This window comes from Ranitomeya variabilis, chromosome 2 (genome assembly GCF_051348905.1).
Source record: "Ranitomeya variabilis isolate aRanVar5 chromosome 2, aRanVar5.hap1, whole genome shotgun sequence".
Lineage (NCBI taxonomy): Eukaryota > Metazoa > Chordata > Amphibia > Anura > Dendrobatidae > Ranitomeya > Ranitomeya variabilis.
In genome coordinates this window covers 475,436,803-475,464,556 of record NC_135233.1, presented here as the reverse complement: position 1 = coordinate 475,464,556, position 27,754 = coordinate 475,436,803, and the positions used below count along the sequence as shown (strand labels likewise).

General features: G+C 42.1%; 1 protein-coding gene across 1 annotated transcript; it reads right to left on the bottom strand.

Moving 5' to 3' along the window:
- Window positions 1-2,966: 2,966 nt before the first annotated feature.
- LOC143806836 (malignant fibrous histiocytoma-amplified sequence 1-like) lies at window positions 2,967-27,419 on the bottom strand. Its single transcript, XM_077287793.1, has 10 exons — window positions 27,249-27,419; window positions 22,961-23,834; window positions 13,844-14,138; window positions 12,571-12,757; window positions 11,758-11,945; window positions 11,123-11,613; window positions 6,938-7,095; window positions 6,653-6,821; window positions 4,306-4,376; window positions 2,967-3,216 (listed from the first exon to the last, which is right to left on the bottom strand). Exons 1-10 carry the CDS (start codon window positions 27,286-27,288, stop codon window positions 3,131-3,133), a joined length of 2,559 nt encoding a protein of 852 aa, XP_077143908.1. The 5' UTR covers window positions 27,289-27,419; the 3' UTR covers window positions 2,967-3,130.
- Window positions 27,420-27,754: the final 335 nt, after the last annotated feature.

The window sequence follows — 27,754 nt, the reverse complement described above, 5'->3', positions numbered from 1 at the left end:
CCCCTTCAGATGGATTTACAGCGTGGGACAAGACTGTAACGACGGAAGGTATGGAATATTGTTGTTTGTTTTTTTAACTTTATTTCAGGTGACAAGGGTCTTCAGGTGGATTAAGAGTATAATAAAATATTAAAACACCCTGTGTCTTTATTTCATTAAAATATTTTTTAATAATGTGTGTGTGTTTTATTAACCATTTTGTACTATTGGATTAATAATGGATAGGTGTCATAATTGACGCATCTCCATTATTAACCTGGCTTAATGTCACCTTACAATAGCAAGGTGACATTAACCCTTTATTACCCCATATCCCACCACTACAGGGGAGTGGGAACAGAGAGGCTAAGTGCCAGAATAGGTGCATCTTCCAGATGTGCCTTTTCTGGGGTGGATGGGGGCAGATGTTTTTAGCCGGGGGGGGGGGGGCAATAACCATGGACCCTCTCTAGGCTATTAATATCTGCCCTCAGTCACTGGCTTTCCCACCCTGGCAGAGAAAATTGCACGGGAGCCCACGCCAATTTTTTCTGGGATTTAACCCTTTAATTTAATAGCTAGAGCCAAATTTGACACAAAGACACTTCTTACATTAGTAAAGAGGAATATGTAATAAAATAAGGGATATGAGATGGTTTACTGTATGTAAACCATGTCTCATAGCCTGTCGGGTTTGTGAAGGAGAAAGCAAAAGCCGGCAATTGAATTAACGGCTTTTCTGCTATCTAGCGCTGAATTAAATATGTATATATATATATATATATATATATATATATATATATATATATATATATGTATGTGTGTCTCACTGACATATATATATATATATATATATATATATATATATATATATATATATATATATATATATATATACATACCTATTCTATGTGTACACATTTATTCTACCTATTCTATTCTATTCTGTCAGTGTGATTTTACTGTACACCGCACTGAATTACCGGCTTTTCTATAGAACACCGCTGCGTATTTCTCGCAAGTCACACCCATGGTTCGTGTGTAATCCGTAATTTTCTCGCCCCCATAGACTTTCATTGGTGGATTTTTTTTGCGCAATACACTGACAAACACAGCATGCTGCGATTTTCTGCGCCCATAACATACCGTATATTACATAATATACGGCAGATAGGAGCTGCTCCATAGAGAATCATTGGGCCGTGTGCAATGCGTATTTTCTGGACGTATTTTCTGTGCTCATACGTCCGTAAAACTCACTAGTGTGACGCCGGCCATAGACTTGAATGGGCAAGTCTCATTCGAGACTCGGAAGAAAATAGAGAATAGTGCATACTGCGATTTTTTTTATTTTTTTTTTAAACGTGATATTATTATAATAATAATAATAATAATAATCATTTTATTTATATAGCGCCAACATATTCCGCAGCGCTTTACAAATTATAGAGGGGATTTGTACAGACAATAGACATTACAGCATAACAGAAATCACAGTTCAAAACAGATACCAGGAGGAATGAGGGCCCTGCTCGCAAGCTTACAAACTATGAGGAAAAGGGGAGACACGAGAGGTGGATGGTAACAATTGCTTTAGTTATTTGGACCAGCCATAGTGTAAGGCTCGGGTGTTCATGTAAAGCTGCATGAACCAGTTCACTGCCTAAGTATGTAGCAGTACAGACACAGAGGGCTATTAACTGTATAAAGTGTATGAGAACATGATGTGAGGAACCTGATTAAGGTTTAAGGTTTTTTTTTTGTTTTTTTTTTAATGGGCCACACAGGGATAGTTAGGTTAATGCGTTGAGACGGTAGGCCAGTCTGAAGAAATGCATTTTTAGGGCACGCTTAAAACTGTGGGGATTAATCATATTAACCTAGGTAGTGCATTCCAAAGAATCGGCGCATCACGTGTAAAGTCTTGGAGACGGGAATGGGAGGTTCTGATTATTGAGGATGCTTACCTGGGGTCATTAGTGGAGTGGAGGGCACATGTAGGGTGGTAGGCTGAGACCAGAAAGGAGATGTAGGGTGGTGCTGAGCCATGGAGTGCTTTGTGGATGAGGGTTGTAGTTTTGTACTGGATTCTGGAGTGGATGGGTAGCCAGTGTAATTACTGGCACAAGGTAGAGGCATCGGTGTAACGGTTGGTGAGGAATATGATCCTGGCAGCAGCATTCAGGACAGATTGGAGCGGGGAGAGTTTGGTAAGAGGGAGGCCAATTAAGAGAGAGTTGCAATAGTCCAGATGAGAATGAATGAGTGAAACAGTAAGAGTTTTTGCAGAGTCGAAAGTAAGAAAAGGGCGAATTCTAGAAATTTGTTTGATATGCAGATAAGAAGAGCGAGCCAGTGATCGGATGTATATAATTCATCCCACACAAAAAAAAACAAGGGATGAGATATAGTACCTCAAACAAGTATTCATACACCATGAACTTTTCCACATTTTTTCATATTATACACATACACTTAAATGTATTTAATTGGGATTTTATATAATATTCCAACACAAGGTAGCAAGTACAAGTTGTGAAGGTTAAAGGAAACGATACATGGTTTTCTAAGTATTATAAAAATATAAATCTTAAAATAAATCTGAAAACCCTTTTTTACTCTTCTCCACAAATTAATCCCTGACCTGTCTGGTGTGTTCCTTGGTTTTCTTGATGCTGTTTGACCACTAATGTTCTCAAACGTCTGAGGCCTTCACAGGACATCTGTAGTTATACTGAGAATAAATTACATACAGGTGGACCTCTCCCTAATGTGACCGCAATACGCCATTGGTGCAATTCTGTGTCCTAGTTGTAGGATAGGGGTTTCTCACCAAATTTGTTTGGCCTTGGTTCCTCCACCAACCATAATTCAGTCCTGATTATATTAGCCATTGTCCGGGGTTCTGATGAAGTCATGGCTGTGACTAAGTGTGGTTATGGTTTTTGCTTACAGCTGTCTCGTAAGAAACAAAAAGAAGCACAACTATAATAAAAGCAATTTTTCTTTATTTTGAGGAGCACAGTTAAGACGTTACTTCCATTAGATCAAAAGAATTTTAACAAAAAAATATAAAATATCAATGAACCTTGGAACTGCTTAAACAAACTTTCTTACAGAAATCTCATGGCATGCAACGTTCTTCTTCATTTTACTGGTGTGAAACAATAGATGCCACTCCGTAGTTCGTGACATGAATCGTTGGTGGCAGAAAAGGATCTTTGGTGTGGCCTTTTTCTGTGTGTAGTAAAACATATTAAAGGAAAGTTAGTCTTAAAAGGTAGATCAACCGCACAGTAACTACCGTAGATCCATGATTGGGGAATTGGCATTTCACATAAAGAGTTAAAAATAAAACAATAAAACCTATTTTTCGCCCAGTGAGATTTTGAGTAAATTCTGGAAACACGCAGGCTTGTGGACATTTTTCCAAAAATGTGGGCAGTCATGGGCACATCTGTGCTTGGGCTGAGGGCATACTTATAGAAAGTATCATGAGCGGAGATTTTCTTTTTTCAGCAGCTCAATCCTAGTCCTAAGACAAATCAGCCCGAATCCTGTCTGTTTCCCAAAATTGTGGTGTAAGACGGACCCCCATTTGACGCATTAATTTTTTTCCCTATTTTCCTTTTGAAAATTTGGGGTGTGTCTTATGGTCTGAAAAATACGGTATAGTCAAGTCCCTGTGGCTGCATGTCTCACGGTTGTTCGACAGCGACAACACATGCAGGGATTGCTTGTTTGTTAGACAATCCCTGCATATGTTGCGGCTGGCCATCATCCGCGAGACATGCAGCCGCGGGGACTCGAACATATTTTTCGAGCACGCTGTAGACACTCGGTCAGCACCCGAGCATGGTCAGATAACATCTTATCCCAGCACGTTCACTCATCACTAGGGATCATCCTTATAGCATCCGATATTTACAGATACATTTCTGTTTTCTAACAAAAGGAACAGTATTAGGTCTTGTAAATTTTAATAACTACTGATGTATAGAAATGGGTGTCATACGGATGACAAATGAATTGAGATGAAAATCGTCTGTTTTTGTAAATGAAATTGGGTTGATTTTTTATGTGTGTGTGAACTTACACAAAGGACTTGACAATATTACAGCAATGTGGAGTTGTTGGAGACCGGACACGGATATATGATTCTAGATGACTTAGTTTCAAAATAAGCCTTTTTTTTCCAATTGTTTTTAAATAATTCCCTTAGTGCTAGTCCAAGATGTATTCCCAACTTGGAAACTGCACCGGAAAATCAATATAACATTCTAAGGTATTCATAGTAATTATTACATATTCAGCCATATAAATTACCTTTTGGTAAGAGAAGTTCCATATTGACAGTATTACAGCATGTCTCACAGGTTTTAAAGTCTTCTTTTATCCTTATAGAGAGATGAAAAAAATAAGTAAGAAACAACACCTCTAAAAGTTTTAATGAAGTACACAAATGCATCTCCCTTTGGCTTTTAGCAACTTTGCTGTAATTATCATCTGAAATGTTGTCTTTGTGGCTTGAAATGACCTGGAATCTGCATTATCTGACATTTATGCTTTGTCTATTGTCAACCGTCCAATATCTTTCTTGTTGAAAATTAATAAAATTAATGTAAGAAGAAAAAAAAACCCACAGGCACATTGCTAAACACTATGGTACCGATTGATCAAAGTGGTTACACCAGAGCTTTAAATTGCTTTACAAAAGTCGCTAAATTTTTGGGCAATGTGAGGTTGCGACTTTTGACATTTTCACATCAGTTTCACCCAGTTCTGTCATAATGGGCAGAGTTGGGATTGGATGGAGGTGCTACGTCCAATACATGACTCCCTATTGCATACTGTACTCCAGTCTTTGACTGGAGTAAGATTTCTGGCAAGGTGCATGCCACTAGTCCTGTTTCATTAAGAGGCAACTGTCTGTGTAACGGTGAGATATGCAAAGTTTCATAGAGCCAGAGACACTTTTTCAAGGGTTTCTTTGCTCTAGCATTTACACTCCTCAACACTAAGATTGCAAGAAGGAAAATACGTGAAATTATGAAAATCACAGGACGAGTAGACATGTTACTGATATGCAAATGAAAAAAAAAACATTTTCAAAATATCTTGATTTACTCAGAAATCCCCGCACTTACAGCCTTTGCTGTTATCAATAAGGTTATTAATGGTCGTCTGAGAAATGTGCAAATCATCAAGATCCGCTGCTGGCAGCTGCCATTGCAAATTGCAGACCATTGAGGTCCGAGAAGGGCTGGATAGAAGACAAGTCCAGAGATGTTGCAGGCCACGGTAACATGCTAAGGCCGGTTTCACACGTCAGTGGCTCCGGTACGTGAGGTGACAGTTTCCTCACGTACCGGAGACACTGACACACGTAGACCCATAAAAATCAATGCATCTGTTCAGATGTCATTGATTTTTTGCGGACCGTGTCTCCGTGTGCCAAACACGGAGACATGTCAGTGTTCGTGGGAGCGCACGTTTTACACGGACCCAATAGAGTCAATGGGTCCGCGTAAAACATGGACCTCACACGGACATTCTCCGTCTGGGGACCGTGTGCGTGCAGGAGACAGCGCTACAGTAAGCGCTGTCCCCCCCACATGGTGCTGAAGCCGGTATTCATATCTTCCCTGCAGCAGCGTTTGCTGTAGAGAAAATATGAAGAATAGTGTTAAAAATGAAGATTTAGGTGTCCGCCGCCCCCCCACCCCCTGTGCGCCCCCCCCGCTGGTCAGAAAATACTTACCCGCTCCCTCGCTCCTTCCTGGTCTGGCCGCGCCTGCTACTGTATGCGGTCACGTGGGGCCGATCATTTACAATCATGAATAGTTGGCTCCGCCCCTATGGGAGGTGGAGCCACATATTCATGACTGTAAATGATCGGCCCCACGTGACTGCATGCAGGAGAAGCCGCGGCCAGACCAGGAAGCAGCGAGGGAGCGGGTAAGTATTTTCTGAACAGCGGGGGGGCGCACAGGGGGTGGGGGGGCGTCGGACACATGGATCTTTATTTTAAACACTATTCTTCATATTTTCTCTGCAGCAAACGCTGCTGCAGGGAAGATATGAATCACAGCTTCAGCACCATGCAGAGTGGGTACCACACGCTCCGTGTGGTACCCACTCGCCATACGGGCGGCACACGTGTGCCGCACGTATGGCCTCCGTGAGTTCCCAGGCACACGGACACGGATAACTCCGGTACCGATTTATTCCGGTACCGGAATTATCTGGACATGTGGGACAGCCCTAAGGCCATGCAGGCTGCTGGCTGTGGCACAAGCATCACATGGTCTGGCGTTGTCATGTTGAAAAACAGCCCCTGGGACAAAAGTGAGGAAAGATTCTCTAATTCCACATCTTTTCCTTCTTGGTGTTGTAATTTCAATGTTGAGGAGCATAGATGAGAGTCTTGAAAGTGGGAATATTCCCTTACTATACCCTAAATTTCGAAAAAGATACTTTGTGATTAACTTATTGTCAAGGGGCTCTTCCTGATCACTTTGATTAGGTTACTGCCAAGGAACCCTTCTAATAAATAGGAATTTTCCAAAGCAGAGAATGCCTTTATCAACGAACAAGGCATGCACAATAATCACTATTCTAAGTGCTGAAGATCATTTTCAAACAGGTGAAACGCTACTATATGAGTACATACATATCGTAGATAGAGCCGGTCGTTTCCATGTCTGGCCACTCAAACTCATCTGGACATCCAATTGTCCTACATGGTGATCGGATATAGTAGAAGAGTCCAGGCCACTCCTTGCAAAGCTTCTCCGCAATGGACAGAATGCTTAGCAGGAAATCCCAAAGAGACCGGAAATCTGAATATTTACAAAGATTTTTTTTTCACATTAGAAATAGTAAAAGTCAGTTTATTGGATATTCCCAATCATTTGTCGTAGATGACTATAAAAAATGTGAAGATCTTCAGACTTACCATTGGGTCTTTTTGGCTTTCGGCTCCGAATCTCAAGATAACTGTCTGCTCTCTGGTTAAACTGTTTCACCAACAGCGGTTTCCCATTGTTTGCTAAAAGAAATTTGTCTTTTTCTACCCAATGCGTGGAATAAAATGAGCAAGATTTTACCATAAGTCTGTAATATAAAGAGAATGGGTTAGTAAATTGGTCTGCAAAAACCATGATTTGTTCATGGGATCACTGTAGTCAAAAGTGACTACTGAAGGATTAAAGTAGGATATGGGGCCATCCCCCAATTTGATTAGTTCACCAAGTTTCCATGTGACAGGAACAGAGATTGGGAAACCATTGTGCAGTCAGCACTGACAATAATCCTGCTCTTAGGACACATAGTCGCCTATGATATTATGATACAGAACAATTTGTTTAAAATAAACAAGTAAAACTATACTCCATTAAAAGAAACCTGTCATTATGCTATTAAACTGCAGATATAGGGCTAAACTGGATGTCAATAGCATTATTGACTACCAAAAGCTCGAGCCAAATGTACAAAGGATCGAGTAATGAAGAGATCCATGATAAAATGTTAGTTTTATGAAATCACAAATGACTTAAAACAGTAACAGACAAGCTACACCCCCGGAAGAAGCTGTCAGCAAAACGCGCGTCGGGGTGAGGGGACGCTGAGGTGTTCACTTCAATCCTGGACATCAGTTACATCTATGTTTACAGAATAAATCTGCACGTGGCACTTTTTCCATTATGTATACTATAATTTTTATTGTCAGGGTAATCCTACTATCTTGAGGGGCATTCATTATGGACATTACTTGGGGCTTAATATTGATCCTCATTAAATTTACTTACCTGTATACTGCAGCGTAAATGCTCATTAAAAAGTCCACATTTACTGCATTGCTTATATTATTACTCTACTTGGATCATTATATGAGATTTATAGGTTCTCTTTCTTCTCCTTTTTTTTGTTCTTCTGATATTGATTACCTATAGGCCTCATATTTTTATGGAGTGTCAATTGCTCTGTGCAGACTGTGCACTCCATCTATATTGTAGCATTCCTTTTTCTTCTGAATAATTTTTACCTATCAGGGTCCCCTGTATTTTTCTTGTCTGTTACCTTTTTTAGTCATTTGTGATGTAATAAAAATAACACTTTATCATGGATCTCGTCTTTACTCAGTCCCTTGTACATTTGGATCACATTTTTGGTGTTGTTTCAGTATAAATGAAGTGCCATTAATATTATTAGTGGACATTGGTGTATATTATGAAGCTGTCCAGCCATCGCGGTGAAAGTACAGCCACAGGGAGAAAATGAACTTTATTCTTTCCAGGAGCCGCTGGCTTTCAGTGGTAGTGGAGTGCTTGGAGTTGTGACTGTCACCATCTAGTACACAGTAGTGGCTGCTGTAAGCACTTTGATTGACTGTTCGCTCTATACTGATGCACTGTAGAGCGAACTATCAATCAAAGTGTAGGTTCACTGTGTGCTGAACGATGACTGTAGAGGTCAGTAGCTCCCGGAGGAATGCATAATTTTAATACCTTTAGTTCAGTACGGTACAAATCAATAAAATTCATTTTCTACGAGCTTTCAGTAAGGCAGCAGGACAGCATTGTAACGCTGAAGATTAACCCTGTATTTGCAGGATAAAAGCTTTTGGGAATATGACAGTTTCCCCTTATTGTAATAATAATTAATAATAATATATAAATAAATATATATATAACAATAATTAATGTAATACAAATAATATTAATAGCAAACATAATAATATCATTTAAAAAAAAACGAAAATAAAAACACAATTTGGTATATAGATGAAAAAAACTTTCATGCACATACAATGAGAAAAATAAAAAAATGATACTTATGTATCTGCATGACCATAATAATCATAGTCAATTTAGCATGAAACATGACCGATATAAAAAAAAAATGGAATAAAAACCAAAGATTAAATCACTTCTTTTAATATCTGCACCACAAAAAAAACCCAGCGTGAATAACAGGTATGAAAAAGGAGCACGAACGTCCATAGAGTCACATAAATATACTGTAAAACCATTATGACTGCTGAAATGCAAAGAGGAAAAAATAATATAATGTAGTTAGGCACTAAAGGGGTTGTCCAGCACTTTTATCTTCCCATCTGAATTCTTCTCACTTTCTGTGTAATGTCTCATACACAGCACTCATAGAATAAAGTGATCACTGCACTCATATAGCGAAGGTTGCTTGATAAAGTGTAAAGTTTATTCACAAGTGAAAGTTCATGGTGAAGCGATAGGCAAAATTAACGTTTCGGCCAACCCGTGGCCTTGTTCACAATATTGCCAAAGAGTGAATTTGTTGTGTACAGGTAAATCTGTTGTATGGCTAGAAAAATTTGACAAGGGACCCAGTCGGACTGGGTCCCTTGTCAAATTTTTCTAGCCATACAACAGATTTACCTGTACACAACAAATTCACTCTTTTTAGCGATATTGTGAACAAGGCCACGGGTTGGCCGAAACGTTAATTTTGCCTATCGCTTCACCATGAACTTTCACTTGTTAATAAACTTTACACTTTATCAAGCAACCTTCGCTATATGAGTGCAGTGATCACTTTATTCTATGATTTATGGGACTTTGAGGCCCCGTTCACTGGCACCGTGACTCACATTCGTCGAGGGCTAGCTTTCGTTTTCTATCATACACAGTACTCTGCGTTGTCTTCTACTTTGAGCTGTGTATAGGACATAACTAGAGATGAGTGAATATGGTCGGAATCGGTTCCAGAATTTGCCGTATTCGTGCCATATTTATATCCTATTTGTGCCGAATTTATGTTTGATGATCGTTTCCGAACATATTCGGTCATCTGTCCTCCCATTGACTCAAATTACGTTCGGCTGTGTTTGGCAATTATTGCAAATATAATATTCGCCGGCGGTTGTAATCCAAACCGAATATTGAAAAATTGGCTCAACTCTATAGACATAACCACTAATGACAGTGGTAAATCGGGGCCGAGGAGACTGAGCTCCCCCGAGCCTGCACTTTCAGTCTGCTCCCTCATATGAACAATCGGAGTCTGTGTTTCAACACTGTTGTATTGTCTGTTTTTTTACCCTACATGTTGTGTTCATTTACACATGAAATGTGATTTAGTAGAGACTATTTGGGAGCCAAAAGAGCTGTCGCTCTTTAGTAAGTTGACTAAAGTGATCCAGTTCATCCAAAGAAAAAACTTGAAGTGCCCATTGCTAGTCCTTCCGCGCATGAACAATTTCCAATCTCAATGGATCATTGCGAAGTATTATACAGGCCAGCACTGGTGGAAGGAGTAGGAGAGCTTACAAGCAATAAAGCCTATTGTGGAGAGAGCACTGGCGCAATGCAGGATGGGAAATGTAGTGCAAGCATCCAGAAACTGGGAGCACAACCAGTCAACAGATGGATGTGCGGAGGTGACAGCATTGAGAGCTGTAAGAAGTAAGGGAACAAAAAAAACTTGTTATGGTTAACGGGGAGTGCTAACATACTGATTTTTATATGGGGGCTGGAAAATCCCTTTAACCATGCAATTTAAATAATTAGCCAAGACTTCCTTCTTTCTGACCTCCAGAGCCCTTGCATTGCATTAATTTGACTGGCGAGCTTGAAGAGCAAACTTAGCATTGTGCTCTGTCTCTTAGGCATCTGTATCCTACAGGAATCGTAGCATTCCTAGGCTTCATTGAATTACTCTGCTTGGTACTAGACTAGTAATTGAGTGCATGGTACGATATAAATTTTAAGTGGTACAAACTCTTGGCATATCGTTTGGATATGCCTTTACTTGATAAACACTGTGCCAACCCCCACCAAACCTGAGACTGACGAGGATGCAGAACTGGATTAACGCTGAGCTCTCTTAACTTCTTCTCACACACAAATGGTGTCATGGCCTCCGAGCCGTGCAATGAATATTTGGAAAAGGTTGTAACATTAAATCAGCTCTGCACCCCCTTAATTCTGAGAATTAATGTGATTTCCCAGAGTTTGGATTCAGTCTACCATAAAGTTATGGAGATATATGTTGTTATGATCTCTATATCCTCCTTCCTTTCTACTTCCATCTTGATTTGAAAAATTACTACTTGAACAAAAAAGGAACAACTCTGAGAAATAAATAGTTAACTAAGCCATACCTTTGAAAAAATCCTTCTGGAACTTGAGGAGTAAAGTAGACTCTAACCTGAATGTCCTCATCATGGTCTCCTCCCCATCGCTCATTAACTTCCATGAAGTTGCTGAGATAGGTGGGAAATAGGTAGCACAATTCTTTCCGTGTGTCTTGTTCACACCATGGATTCCCAGGAAAAAACTCAGCAGCTCTTGGATTTAGTTGCTTTATGTTTTTTACAGACATGCATATCTGGAAATGCAAGAGGAGGCTTAGTAGCTTCCCTTTCTGTGTCCCATATCCGGTCAGATCATGGAACAGATCCTCCGAATCCGGCAGGGATAGGGTCTCTAGCTGATGTTTCACTAAAACCCTAATGGCTTTAAAACGAATCATTGCCTTAGATTGTAGCATTTCTTGCCACTTAACAAGATCACGCTTGAAGGCTCTTTCAGAAACAAGAACTTCAGCTGGTATTGCCCCAAGTTGGTGGTGGAGATCGTGCCTGACGAGCATCTGTAACGTAGCAGATATATTTCAATAAGTAGAGTGTTTAGAAAAATTGATGAAAAGAACATTGTAACCGAAGCCTAAAACATTTGTAAATTGAGCTACTAGGCAGTAAATGGGCAGAAACATCAGAGTCTAATGGAAACAAACCTTGAAAACTGTGATGAGGAACGAAGGTTTCAGAAATACGGTGTTCAGCAAAGCCTTGATGTCTTCATACCACACAATGAGGCCAAATCTATGAAGATACCGTAAAATATCTTTGAGCAGATCTTTGTTCAGGTCAGTTTTGGTGATGAGCAGAACCTCATTTAAGAGATGATCTAAATCCATGATTCCTGAGAGACAAGTATTAGTGGTAAACATCTTTTAGGTTCAAGAAGATTTCTCAATTACAACTTATTCGTAAGGAGGCAAAAAACTGGTGTAGAAAAGTTGCACATTTTTGCACAATCAGTACTTCGTAATCACGTTTGACATTTTACACCTTTACACTTTTTAAAAAGTTAGTGTAACTTAGCAAAGGAAGATGCACCTTAGAACGTTAAATGCTCCCATGAACAGAAAATAGGAAACAGCAATGATGGTGGCTCAGTGGTTAGCACTGTTGCTCTGCAGTGCTGAGGTTCTGGGACTAGTCCCTCCAAGGATAACATCTGCAAGGAGTTTGTATGTTCTTCCCATGTTTGCGTGGTTCCATGAAGTACATACGACTCTTTTGCAGGGGAAAACACAGATGAAGGTCTCCAAGCCGTTCAACAACTCATCATCATGCACAATTCTGCCGGTTTTGGAGGTAATAATTGCCCACTTACTTTTTGGGACCCGGTGCGGCCTCACAGGTTGCCCCAGTGGTATGTCCGCCCCTGGTCCTATGTTCTAATAATGTCTCTTCCGGCTGTTCTAACATGAGTTTTTCACATCTGTCTGATGAAGAGTGTCCGCTTTGGTATTTTTACTTACCATGCGGTGGAGTATCCTCATTGTGCTTCACTTCAAGTATGGCATTTTCCACCACTTTGTAGATAGGTGGCAGCATTTTAATTACATTTAGAAATAGTTCTTCCTTGCGTACAGCATTTAATATATGATCCTGGAGCTTTTCAATGTCATTGGAGCGTGAACCGTTGATAGGGAACACATTCAAAACCTGTTAAATACAAACCGCTCAAAAATTAGGTTTCTGGTAACATTTGAACCTTAATACCGCCTTGTGTGTATAACAACCAATATGATTAGACATTTACATTCAGTGAACTTGAAAGGGGATCTGTCAGCAGGTTTTTGCTAAGTAATCTAAATGCAGTATAATGAAGGGGCTGAGACACTGTTTCCAGCGATGTGTCACTTATTGAGCTGCTTGCTGTAATTTTCATAAAATCAATAATTACCAGGAGATTATCACTAGATGACTATTAAAACTGCTACCATGTAGCCCTCCATATTCATAGGCTTTGTATTACCCTGCCTTCACCACTGATTGCCAGCTTTCTGCCTATGCAAAGTGTACTAAGAAAGCTGCCAATCAGTGGTGTGGGCGGGGTTATACAGAGCTAAGCATTCAGAGAACTGCTAGATCTGCAGCAGAGAAAACAGTGATTGTATCAAAACTACATCAAGCAGCCCAGTAAGTGACACATCATAGAAATAAGGGTATCTGTCCCAACATCATGCTGCTCTGAGATTACATAGAAAAAAACAGGTGACAGATTCCCTTCAACTGATATCCTCCCTGTAGCTGCTCACATCCAGTTATGCAGTGCAGTGAGTATTTACAGTCACTGCTTACTATACAGAGAGTGTACTTTAATCATTCCCTGGGACATTGATTGAAAGTATGTGTGTGTGTAGAGTATGTGTACAGAGCAGACTGTCAATCAGTGCCAAGGAGTGATCAAAGTGCACTCACAGTATAGTGAGCATCGACTATAACAGCTCCCTGCACCATCCCGATGACTAGAAGCGAGCAGCTGCAGGGAGGATATCATTTCATTTTCTCCCTGCAGCCGCTGCTCCAGTTAAGCAGCCAGGTATGACATAAATGTTATTTAACTGCAGATTTTCACTATCTTTGCAGGTAAATATCATTTTAGAAGGTAACAAGTTCCCTTTAAAACCTACAGTATTGTTACTTTTTAAGTTATCCCGACAATAATTTATCTCCATCTGCAATTATATGACCATTCCTGCTGAACCCATAATCATATCATATGCATGACAAGACGTGGTCACATACATGTATGGAGCAATTAGACAACTCTCTCAGCTTATCAGCCTGTTCCAGATAGAGCTCAGAGTCTTGACGTTCCTCCAGATTATTAATGAAGTGGGTGAGATTAGCCTTATATTCATTCAGCATCCTGTAGATCCTTTGTTCGATGTCTTTACACTTCTCTTCCACTTCCCCTGGTTGGCATAAATCCGTGTGAGTGCCCACAGTAAGAACTACTGAATTGGGTACCCTCATGACCAGATTTTTAATCCAGAACCCCACAAAGTCCATAAAAATCTGTTCATCAGCAACCTGGTACCTGTGTGAATATTAAAATGCACATTAGCTTTTATTTGCAATTCAGACGCGTTTCACCTATGGCAATGTGCACAAGGTCTTTCCACTAAAATCAAACTAAACAACCCTGAAAAAACACAGGGGTTCGTGATTTATCATAATTTAACCAATTATTGACTCGGCTGACGTTCAACTTTTGAATTTTCAAATTAATTTCTCCCCTTCTCCCAACATCTATAACATTATAATTTTACCAATGACAGGGTTAGTTTTATGCACAATGAGTTGCAGTTTTGAATGACACCATTCATTTTACCTTATAATCTATTGAGGAAAGGAAAAATTCCAAGTGGGGTAAACAAAATACAATTCAGTTGTTTTTTTTTTTAGAAAAAAAATGTATGGCATTTATTGTGCTTTAAAAATGACCTGGCAATATAATTCTTCAGGTCAGTATATATTAGTATTTAAAATAATTCAGAACTTTATGAACAAAAAGCAAAAAAAAATGTGGTCTCTGCTTCTGTTATTTGAGACCTGTATCTTTTTTATTTTTCTATTGATGGCTTGTTTTGCCTTTTTTAGCATGCAGAGCTATGATTTTTATTAATACTATTTTGAGGTACATTGACGATGTTTTAATCAATGTTTTTACATATTTAGAGTGTCAGAAGCTTGAGAAGACAGTATGGCTACTCACATAACATCTGCACATCACTCATTGGTAGTCTCATTGCAAATTCATATTTAAAACATACATATTGTTTCCATTTTTAACCAATACATCAATAGTACATGCAAATATAATGCAACTTTCTCAAAATTCTCAACATACAGTGGATTAAATAAGTATTGAACATGTCACTCATTTTCTAAATAAATGTATTTCTAAAAGTGCTACTGACATGAAATTCTCACCAGATGCCGGTAACAACCCATCCAATCCACACAGGCAAAGAAATTAAACCATAGATGTCTATAAATAGAGTTATGCATAGTAATCAGTTATGACACAGGGAAAAAGTATTGAACACATGAAGAAAGAGAAGAGCAAAAGGCCATTGAAAGTCATGACACCAGCTGAAATCTATCAGTAATTAGAAAGAAATACTGCCACTAAGTTGAAAATAATATCAGCTGGTTGCACTGATGGTCTATAAAAAGATCTCTCATTACCAAGGTATCACACAAGAAACATCTCATAATGGGAAAAAAATAGGGAGCTCTCTCAAGACCTTTCGCAACATTATTGTTGCAATACATACTGATGGCATTGGTTATAGAGCAATTTCTAAACTACTGTAGGTTCCAGTGAGCACTGTTGGGACCATAATACAGAAGTGGAAAACATAATGTCACCATAAACTGGCCAGGTGCCGGTTTACGACCAGGTGCTCCCCACAAGGTTGCAGACAGAGGAAAATCCTCTATTCAGAGAGTGAGAGGACTTGAACTCTAGTGCCACCTATTAGAAGTAGCAATCCTAAAAGTCAATATTGACCCTTTAATGAGTTTTGCAATAATAGCCAAATCAGAATCCCAATTTGCAGACATGGTGTTTCAGGGTATTGTCTCTCAAAAGTGCAAAGTATGAGATCTGATTTGACTAGGTGAAAAGCTAAAGGTACCGTTACACTAAATGACTTACCAACGATCACGACCAGCAATGCGATCGTTGGTAAGTCGTTGTGTGGTCGCTGGGGAGCTGTCACACAGACAGCTCTCTCCAGCGACCAACGATCAGGGGAACGACTTCGGCATCATTGAAACTGTCTTCAACGATGCCGAAGTCCCCCTGCAGCACCCGGGTAACCAGGGTAAACATCGGGTTACTAAGTGCAGGGCCGCGCTTAGTAACCCGATATTTACCCTGGTTACCATTGTAAAAGTTAAAAAAAAACACTACATACTCACCTTCTGATATCTGTCACGTCCCACGGCGTCCACAGGGTTACGCGCTGCTGCCGAGAGCTTCCTGCACTGACTGAATGTGTCAGCGCCGGCAGCAGCGGTGACGTTACCGCTGTGCTCTCCTTTACGGCCGGCCGGCGCTGACACATTCAGTGCAGGGAAGCCGCCGGTGGGGGACATGACAGACATCAGAAAGTGAGTATGTAGTGTTTTTTTTTTACTTTTACAATGGTAACCAGGGTAAATATCGGGTTACTAAGCGCGGCCCTGCGCTTAGTAACCCAATATTTACCCTGGTTACAAGTGAACACATCGCTGGATAGGTGTCACACACACCGATCCAGTGATGACAGCGGGTGATCAGCGACGAAATAAAGTTCTGGACTTCTAGCTCCGACCAGCGATATCACAGCGGGATCCAGATCGCTGCTGCGTGTCAAACACAATGAGATCGCTATCCAGGACGCTGCTGGAGCGCCCCCACACCGCCGCAGGGCCGAGGGGTACCCGGAGCCGGGCCTCTGAGATCTCAGTCCTGGGGTTGTCACGGTGGCTAGACCCGGTCCGTGGCCCTGTCTGTCAGTGGGGGACGTCCGGTGCAATAAGTAGTGTTGTAACGGTGCAGTTGTGGGGTGCAGGTCGCGATAAATAATGAGGACACCAGGTTGCAGTCTCTTTACCTCTTTACTGAAGATCTCTGGGTCCTCAATCCAGAATACGGCTCACCAGGCTGCGCAAGTCCGGCTGGTCAAATGACACTTCCAGAGTTCTCTTCACAGGAGGAAATCTGTGCCTTCCCCCTAGCGCTATGTGTTGTAGTCCTTCCCTGCTGTGCTTACGGAAAGTACCCCACAACTGTTGTGTCTGTTTCTGATGTTCCCTCACAACTCGACTAGATGATGTTCTGCTAATCCTCCGTCCCTCCCTGAGGTTCGGGTAGGAACGGCACCCGTTTGACGGGTAGGCCTGGAGTTCTTCCGGGACCCTAGAGACGCCCCTCTCCCACAATTGCCTCCCAAGACTTCATAGGTGATTTGAGTTAGACAGCCCGCCTGAGACTGACTGTCCTGCCGCTGTTTGGAGTATTGCTTGAAGCTGAATGTTGTTCTACTCCCTCGGCGTTCCGGCCACCGGTAGTGCGCCTCAGTAGGATGTTGCTTCGGTCTTACAGCACGACTCCTACTGGTATTTCTCCTTTGCGTGATCCCGTTTCTCACTCAGCACAATCTATCTCGCTTCTAATCCTTTCTTGGGTACCGCCGCTACCCGGAGCAGGCACGGTCCCGTTACGTTCTTTCTTGTTGCCAAGCCTCTGTCAGGATCCCACCCCTGACAGAGACCCTACTGTATCTTCCCCTACAACACCCTCTGCCACAAGGTGTTGCCTGGTTCCAACCCAGTCAGCTTTCTGATCTAACTTCCTGCCTGACCCCCAGTTTACCCACTATGGTGGGGAGTGGCCTAATGAATAGCACCCTTAGCTCCCCCCGGAGGCCCGGCTGTGAAATGTATTGGTGTCTGTGATACCTGATCAGATGAACTCCTTCAGTGCCATCGAACGCACCATAGCTCCCCATAGTGGTGGAGCCACAGTACTGCAACGACCAGGACTCTGGGGCGCTGCACTCCCCCCTGGTTAAACACAGTACTCCGGGACTGGGAAGAAAAACAACAATACAAGTTTAGCAAAAAGACATACAGTTTGGTTGAGTGCAATAACAATAAGTATACTTGAACAAGCTTCCCTTTATGGGAGGTGAGGACACTTGAACGTTACAAAACATGCTTAAACATTAAACATTATAAATTACAGGCTATAAATAACTCCTGTTACCCAACCGGGTATTCTACTAAGTGCAAAAATTGCTGAACAATACTTTAACCTTGCCTTTAAGGACATACACTCTTAGTCCACTAAAGACCTTCCTATAATCACATTATAAGGTAAATTAACTTTTTTTCATTCTCCTTCTTTGAATCTGCAGGACCGCCTGTCCTAACGGCACCAGACCTACTGCCTCTCCTTTCTGTTACAGGACCGCCCCGTTCAGCCAGGGCCTACTGCCTTTTCAACTACTATACACAGTATAGAACATAACATTACTTTCAGTTTAAGAGCACTGAGCCATTTCTACATGACTCCTATGAGGACTCAGGGTTTACCTTCTATCCTAACTATCTATCAACATTATCAAGCATTTTCTTCTGAACATTAAGCCTTCTCATTATCTTTCTTTCTATCATGCATGCTGGACTCCACATCTATCCCTACGGGTCCACTGCATCCTTCTTCTATCTTTCACCTTTTACTTCTCGGAGCACATTATCAGTATTTCTTCACATTTAACTAATTAAACACATATAACTTTTCTCATATAAACATTATCATCATTTCCTTTGGTCAAGACATTATTGCTTCCGGTCTTAAAGCAATATCACGGTTTAAGCGCAACAAATGAACATCCCCTTTAAGAGGGGACCAAGTCTCTGTGAGGTAGCGTATCTTCTCAAGCTACCAGTCCATACTCAGCAAAGGTTCCAGTGCGGTATCTTCGCAAAGAGTCCTTCTTTAAGTAAAACCAGTAGGAAGCGCCTTTAATAAGGTGCAAACTATATACAGGAAAAAGTTTGTATCATGCACGGTCCATGATTACTGCAGTTCTTTCAATCTTGTGCAAACTTGAAGAAAAGTAAACAAATCAACAAGGATCCCTGGTCAACAAAGGGATCCATAAGGAATTAACCCTGGACGGGTTTAGCAGCAAACAGTAAACAAGCAGTTAAACAAAGAGAGAACTATTTACAGATTCATGGTATCGAGGTTTATTCTTCTAAGTCTGGGGGCGGTCTTTGTCCCCCAGCCAACGTGGCACCCGTACTGGTAGTTGGTCTCTCAGATGCCATCAGATCAGCCAGTGCCTGGATTTGAAGGCTAATCCTGCTTGCGAGTTCGGTAGCCGCTACAAGACGTACCGTGGTGATGGGAACGAGGTCCGGCAAATCGGGATCAGTCATGATCGGGACAACAGGGGGCGCTCTCTCAGGCTCACACCGTCGAACTTTCCGGGCACACCATCCTTGTGCACTCCGATGGCGGGTGTAAGTCACCTGATCCCCTCTTTGTAACGGGTCACCATTTCGACTGCAGCAGGGGGTCTTCACATTATAGCTAGTGACAAAGACATCAGTTGGTAGCCCCGGTTCCTGTATGGAGCCCCATCCCCTCTTCGGGTGGTAGGCCAGTACAGTCCCCCGCTTTACCACGTCTTTCCTGCCGGGAGCAGACTTCTTACGTTGCGTGTCAGGTGGTTCGGTCTTGTCCCGATCTTTCCAGTGTTGGATCAGACATTGCTTATACTGCTCCCAGGTAAGTACCGCAAGGGTGAGGCCATCCTCCCGGGTCCCATCCGGCCCTGTCCAGGGGGTGTCCCACCGAAGGATCACCCCGTCTAGGCCCACACCTATGGGTTCTCCCATCTTGGTTGGTAGCGGAGGCACTAGCTTCCCCATCGCGTTGGAGGTGAGGATAACCCGCTCCACCAAGAATGAACGATCATTGCCGGGGTGGGGAGCGGTCACGGGAGTGGGATTGATCAGGGGAGCCGGATCGGTCGGGAGAGCAGAATCGGCCAGGGGAGTAGGGATGTCGTCCATACCTGCGCCTGATGTGATTCCACCGATGTCGCTCCGGTCCGTTGACAAGGACACTGGAATCGGCTGCAGCCCGGACCGCGGCTCCTCCGGAGTCATCTCTTGACGTAACTCCGCCCTCCATGATTCCGTGACTAGGATAGGCAGGCTCGGCTCCTCCACTGGTGTCTCCAAGGAGTCCAGGTCCCTCACCGGCGGTGGACGCGAGTCCTCTTCTGATGGGTGAGGACAAACCGGGATCACCTCGCCGTTCATCGTCGCTGTCCGGCATTCGGCGGCAATGCATGCATCGGACTCCGCCATTTCTCCGGGGCCGAGCTTCTCCATCTCCTGCTTCCCGCCGTTGCAAATCAGGGGGTCGTCCTCTCCTTGAAGGCAGGTCCTCACTTTGCAGCTAGAAGCGCAGGGGGCGGTAGCCATTTCTCGTGCCACTCTGGTAGTCTCCTCCCATAGCACGCCCTCCTTCTTCTCCAGCGTAGCAATGGCGGCGGCTTTTGGCGGGAACTTCTCTCAGCAAAGGACAGTACACAGTCTCTCAATAAAGTACAGTCCAAGCACAGTAAATCACAGTTCCAATGCACACATGACCTGATTCTTCAGGCTTAAGTAGATCCTGTTCGTGATGCCAAGTTGGAGCGCCCCCACACCGCCGCAGGGCCGAGGGGTACCCGGAGCCGGGCCTCTGAGATCTCAGTCCTGGGGTTGTCACGGTGGCTAGACCCGGTCCGTGGCCCTGTCTGTCAGTGGGGGACGTCCGGTGCAATAAGTAGTGTTGTAACGGTGCAGTTGTGGGGTGCAGGTCGCGATAAATAATGAGGACACCAGGTTGCAGTCTCTTTACCTCTTTACTGAAGATCTCTGGGTCCTCAATCCAGAATACGGCTCACCAGGCTGCGCAAGTCCGGCCGGTCCAATGACACTTCCAGAGTTCTCTTCACAGGAGGAAATCTGTGCCTTCCCCCTAGCGCTATGTGTTGTAGTCCTTCCCTGCTGTGCTTACGGAAAGTACCCCACAACTGTTGTGTCTGTTTCTGATGTTCCCTCACAACTCGACTAGATGATGTTCTGCTAATCCTCCGTCCCTCCCTGAGGTTCGGGTAGGAACGGCACCCGTTTGACGAGTAGGCCTGGAGTTCTTCCGGGACCCTAGAGACGCCCCTCTCCCACAATTGCCTCCCAAGACTTCATAGGTGATTTGAGTTAGACAGCCCGCCTGAGACTGACTGTCCTGCCGCTGTTTGGAGTATTGCTTGAAGCTGAATGTTGTTCTACTCCCTCGGCGTTCCGGCCACCGGTAGTGCGCCTCAGTAGGATTTTGCTTCGGTCTTACAGCACGACTCCTACTGGTATTTCTCCTTTGCGTGATCCCGTTTCTCACTCAGCACAATCTATCTCGCTTCTAATCCTTTCTTGGGTACCGCCGCTACCCGGAGCAGGCACGGTCCCGTTACGTTCTTTCTTGTTGCCAAGCCTCTGTCAGGATCCCACCCCTGACAGAGACCCTACTGTATCTTCCCCTACAACACCCTCTGCCACAAGGTGTTGCCTGGTTCCAACCCAGTCAGCTTTCTGATCTAACTTCCTGCCTGACCCCCAGTTTACCCACTATGGTGGGGAGTGGCCTAATGAATAGCACCCTTAGCTCCCCCCGGAGGCCCGGCTGTGAAATGTATTGGTGTCTGTGATACCTGATCAGATGAACTCCTTCAGTGCCATCGGACGCACCATAGCTCCCCATAGTGGTGGAGCCACAGTACTGCAACGACCAGGACTCTGGGGCGCTGCACTGCAATGTCATGGATCGTCGTCGTTCTCGCTGCAAAGTCGCTTAGTGTGACGGTACCTTAAGACTGGAATCTAAAGGGTAAGGTTTCTCCTTGTGGAGAGGGACAGGAGGAGAGAAAAGAATTATCAGTAGAGTTCTCCAAGATCTGAGTACTACAGAAAGACCTGGAATCAGCAGGTACACTGGTTGGAAAACAATAAGTATTGCACTCAACCTCCATGGCCTGTATGTATGCTCACCTTGTAAGACTCCATTGCAGAGCAAACAGCATGTTCAAGCACATTTAAGATTTGCTCAACACAATTTTGACAAGCCTTTGAAATACTAGGAGAATATAGTCTGGTCAGATGAGGCCAAAATTGAACTCTTTGGACCATAATATACAACATGTTTGGAGGCCAAATGTTAATGTAAATCACCCTCAAAGCACCATACCAACAGTGAAGTTTGGAGATGGGAATATCATGGTGTTAGGCTGTTTTTCAGCACGCGGCACTGTCAAACGTCATATAACTGAAGGAAGGCTGAATGGACAAATGTACCAAGATATTCTTGATAAAAATCTGCTGTCATCTACCAGAATGAAAATGAAACGAGGGTAAACATTTTAGCAAGACAATGATCACTAACACACAGCCATGAAAACTCTCAATTGGTTTCAGAGAAAGAAAATAAAGCTCTTAGAATAGCTGAGTCAATCACCTGACCTGAATCCAATAGAAAATTTATGGAAGGAAGTAAAGCTCAGATTTTATACAAGAAGCCCACTGAACCTTCAGGATTTGAAGAGTTTTTGTGTGGAAGAATGGCCCAAAATTACACCTGAGCAATGCATGCGACTAGTTTCTCCATACAGGAGGTGTCTTGAAGCTGTCGTCACCAACAAAGGCTTGTGTATGAATATTAAATACATTTCAGTAAGCGTCTTCAAACCTTTATCCTTGTGTCATTTCTCATTATTACACATAACTTAATGTATAGACATCTATGGTTTGATTTCTTTGCCTATGTGGATTGGATGGATTGTTAATGACATCTAGTGAGAATGTCATGTTAATAGCACCTTTAGAAATATATTTACTTAGAAAATTGGAGACAAGTTCATACTTATTTCACCGTCTGTATCTGAGACCTTACACTGTCTATAAGAATCTGTTGAAAATATCTGCACTCACTGAAAACCAGCACAGGCTCCATGAACTCACTGAAGGACAATACAGGCTCCAGAATCATGGAACTGATTGCCATGTTAAGGCTGGGACAACATGGAGAGCTCACCCAGAAACAGTATTCAGAACCTTCTGTAAGATTATTAGAAGTAGGAACAGAATTGTTTTGTCTGTTCACACGGGCATCATTCACTTTGTAACAGTGGTTCCAGCAATGGTGGACGCCAATGGAAATCTGCTTATAAATGTATGTGATCAATCAGGATCAAATCGAAAGCTCAAAGTCAATTTTTCTCTACCGCTTTGTAATTTTCCATCTGAACTCACCTGTGTAGATTAACAACAAGAATGACAAGAGCGTAAGGAGTAATAAAAACATGATGGGTTACGTAATACTCAAGATGTCCGGCAAAGTCCCAGAATAAAAAGGTGAGGTCTTGGATGTGAAATTCACTGATCTCTATGCCAACAGTCCTTTCGTTCAAAGATACAGGAACAATGTGACCTTGTCTGAGGCTCCTGCTTATGGTCGTCTTCCCTGCCAGACTTGCACCTAAAAATATGACTTTTACCCTCTTGTCTTCCTTGGCTTTGGTTTCTTGTAGTTGAAGAAAGTAACTGCGGATCTGTTTGAGGCCACCCACACAAACTTCATCAGGAGGCTCCCTCAAATGGTTGCAAGAAACCACCAACTTTTTCAAGGACAGATCAAGGAAAAGTTTAGCAGGTAGTTTTTGTAGCTTATTGTTCCCCATATAGACTTCTTTCAAACTTTTTATTTCTAAGATACATTCCGGAAAATCAGTAAATAAATTGTGGGATACGTTTAGGTACTGTAGCTTGGAACAGCTGCTCAAGTCTACTGGTAGTTTTGAAAGGCGGTTGTTGTTTAATTTTAGATGCTTAAGATCCTTTAGGTTGGAAAATATTTCAGTGGGAATGGTCTTTATTTTATTTTGGTTTAGCTCCAACTTTTCTAAATGGGTTAAACTCTGAATTTCCATGGGGAAATCAGTTAGCTCGTTTTTGGAGAGAATTAAAATCTTCAGCTGGTGAAGATTGTCGATCCCACAGACGTTTTTAAGTTTGTTCCTATCAAGATTAAGGGACTGAATTTTGGTATCAAACAAAATTTCTAATGGAATGACCTTCAATCTCCTGAGAGACAAGTCCATTTGATTTAATGGCAATGCTTCTTTACCTGTTGCAAAAATGAAAGAGAGTTATTACATTTTAAAGGAGTTTTTTATTTCATACACACAGTATGAGATCACATGGGTCCTTTAACTAAAAACCTGTCATTTTAGTTACTCTGTTTCCCTTTTGTATAATTACTTTTTTACAGAAATTATTCACTGTGAAATATCTGTATTAATTCTCTTTCTATAAAGGTGAACTAGTGATAAAAACTTTTGTTTGTGCTCACTCTACAGATATCAGCACTTAGGGAACTTTCCCCCGCCTTTATATTTGATCTTTTCAGTAATACATGATGAGAAGAAGGGATTCACCCTGTTAAAGCCTTCATACACATTATACTAATATTGGCAGCATGCAAATACATCGACAGGTTTGGCCAACAGACTAATGTGTATGGAGGTGCCAGAAAACAAACTATTGGGGGAAATCTCGATTGGGCAATTTCTGTGATTTTGTTCGTCCCCATGATTTTTGAGGATTGACCACAGGTTCTCAATGGGATTGAGATCTGGGGTGTTTCCTGAACATGGATCCAATATTTTGATATTTTGTTCTCTGAGCCACTTAGTTATCACTTTTGCCTTGTGACATGATGCTCCATCATGCAAGAAAAAAGCTTTTTACGTCACCAAGTTGCTCCTAGATCATTGGCAGAAGTTGCTCTTGGAGGATGTTTAGATCCCATTCTTAATTAATGGCCAACTCTTCTGGATAAAAAGCCCCCACATCATGAATGGTCTCAGGAGGCTTTGCTGTTGGTATGACTCACGGACTCATGATAGCGATCATCTTTACTTCTCCACACAATCATTCTTCCAGATGTCCCAAGCAGTCTGAAGGGACTTCATCAAAGAAAATAACTTTACCAGAGTCCTCCGCAGTCCAACCCCTGTACTTACAGCAAAGTTAATTTCTCTAATGGAGTCCTCTTTGGGACATCTGGAAGAATAATATGCATTAATTGGCGGGAGAAGAAAAGGTGAGCTCTATCATGAGTCCAGTATCATGCCAACAGTAAGACATTCTCAGACCATTCATGCCTTTTCCGGTATGATGGAGACCATGTCACAAGCCAAAAATTATAGCTAATTGGCTCTAAGAAAAAAACATTGAAATGTTAAGACAATGGCTAGGAAACGCCCCAGATCTCAATCCCATTGAGAACTTGTGGTCAATCCTCAAAAAGTGGGTGAACAAACAAAAACACAGAAATTGTAAAAAATTCCAAACAAGAATAGGCTGTCATCAGTCAGGATTGTGCCCAGAAGCTGATCTCTAGCGAAGGGCAGAAGTCTTGGAAAATAAGGATCAACACTGTAAATCCTGAGTCATTGCATAAAGTTGATGTTTTTGTCAATAAAAGTTTAAAAACATATAAAATGCTGATATTTATATATCAATAAAAAACAGAAAAATCTAATAGATCTAAAAACACAAGCAGTAAATCTTGTGAAATCCAAAATCTGTGTCAGTCTCAAAACTTTTGGCCACAACTGGACCAGTCTTGTGATGATAAACTTAGTTCAATGTTTTGTGCATCTGTATCTTTGGCCTGGATCAATTTATTTGGGAGTCAAAAACATCACATATTACACTGTTATAATGTCAGGCAAAAAAGTGGGTGTTTTTTTTTATATGCAAAATTGTCCAAATTTGACAAAGCAAAAGTTGAAGACACCAGGTGGTACCCATTTAGAAAGTGGTGGAAAATATTAGTGGATGAGATGAGTTGTACTTTACACAACTTTGAAGCACCGCTCGCTGTATGCAACAAAATGCAAAATGGCACCAGGACTTCATGAATTAGATAAAAGCATAGTTTTCCAATTTAATTAAAATGCTAGTCTTCTTGTCATGCTGTGATGGTCATCGGTAAGGGAGAGGGGCCTCAAACTGTCCCTGGAGCAGGGTCCCTAACTATCCATGTCCCAGGGGCACTCTTGAAGATAGAGAGGCCCGAATCTCCGACCTTGCTATGATCCTGTTAAATCTTAATCTGTCCCCATTCCATGAGGCATGGAACAGAAATGTAAGGTAAACAAAACACAAAGACAAAACAGGGAAAACACAAAACCTCTATGATACAAAAGCATAAACCAACAATAGGGAGGAGTATAGGGAGAAGGAGGAATAAACTAAATGGGAAGAGGGACCAGGAGATAAATACACACATACTAAAGCAAACTACAGATCACTACTACAACAGCGCCACTCCACCCACTTAGCTTTAGCATAGGAAGACAAATCTTTAACTGGCAGGGACTAAACGCGCAGAGACAGTATATATATAGAGGGAGTAAAGCATAAGCAGTTGCTGCTGAGAAAAAACAGGCTAGCATGGAAAGAGTCCTTAACACTCTCAGCACTGAAGGAAAGGCAATCTATTTAAAATAGGACATGAATCACACCATCTCTAAAGAAGAGTGCGATTCATCACCTGGCATGACTGTCTAACTCCAGGTGTCCCAGAGGGACATGACACCCTTGTGACACTTCTCCAAATTAGGGGTCTCCTATGCCAAGTAAAGGGTCAAGGGTAGAGCCCATGGTGGGAATCAAGTGTACCAATGTAATAGAGGTGATTGCAGTAGTGAAGTGTGTATGTGCTCAGTTCCTATGTGAATTTCTTCTAATTATTCTGGAATAGAGGCTGGACTTACACCATCCGACTTACTGCACTAAATAATTACCAATCAACTACATGGTTTAATAGTCATTTTAGACACGCAGACTGCATTAAATATGCACACAGGAGAACGAACAAACCTAGATTGTTCTATATGCATAGGCAGCCATAGTTCTCGGCAGCACAGGACAATGTGCTGTTGAGAACGAGGATCTTTTAAGGGAATCAAAAATTAATTTCTCCGGATGTAAGCACATTTTACTTGTTCGTCGGGTGTTTGTCAGCCTGCTTATACTGCAAGATTATCAGGAAATGAGAGTTCATATTATTCGTGCAGTGCAAATTAACCTTTAGTCGAAAAAGCAAAGGACGGGGAATGAACACGAAAATGAGCGTACTGGGCTGATTACGACACAAAATGTGGTGCATGCTTGTCCTATTGGCTTTTCCCTACAGATTTTAACTAATTGATAGGTGTCTTATCAGCAGTGGGTCCCTTGTGATTAAAAAAAAACAATCGAGTACATTACACAATTCCTTTTCTTGAGTGTGTCTGCTGTGAAATCTATGACTGTTTTAGATTTTGGACATGTTCATTTTCCATAGTGCTCATCTTATGAGGAAGTTTTCTCAGCACTACGTACATAGCAATCCTCGCCCACAATACCCCCAGTCAGCAGCCTGAATTTGCTTTTAAAATAAAGCTGCTGTAAACCAATCATCTTAATAAGCCTCGTTAATTCAATTGATCCATCGGTATCGACAGCTCACAATTACTGAGATACTTACTTTTTCTTTCCATGTATTCGTCTTCGAGGCGAGGCTCCATTTCTTTTCAACATGAAGTTTCATTTCCTTATAGATTCACTTGTTCTTCAAGCAAAGTGAGTTTGTCATCCTGCCAGGAAATGCTTAAAGGGAACCTGAGAGCTGATTCATGCTGCCCGAATTATGAATCAAAGTCCGGCTCCGTCAGCTCTGATACCATGCCATGATTAATCCAAGAGGCCGGTCCCCGGTATCTTCTCCCCAATCTTGTTCCCCTTGCATGGTAGGGATCCCCCTAAATATTTTCTATAACAAGGCTCCTGTCACTCGAAGGAAGTGAGGTGGGGAACAGTCACGAGGACCGGCCTTGTGGTTTGGGCACCATGAATCAGCAAGACTGTGGCAACCATCTCTCACAGAACTGCATCTCCTAACGACTAGGGGTATCCATGTCACGTAGTATTGGGACATCTCCACATCACAAAGGACGGTTCAATAAAGGGATTCAATATGCTTCACAGTAATAA

What these genes read in the sequence shown, in the direction of transcription:
- LOC143806836 (XM_077287793.1), bottom strand. Translation starts at nt 27,288, where the DNA reads ATGGAGCCTCGCCTCGAAGACGAATACATGGAAAGAAAAA. An exon ending in CTTGTTGTTAATCTACACAG is followed by an intron (nt 14,139 to 22,960) that starts GTGAGTTCAGAT and finishes ATATTCACACAG; the next exon opens with GTACCAGGTTGCTGATGAAC. An exon ending in GGAACTTCTCTTACCAAAAG is followed by an intron (nt 3,217 to 4,305) that starts GTAATTTATATG and finishes TACTACACACAG; the next exon opens with AAAAAGGCCACACCAAAGAT.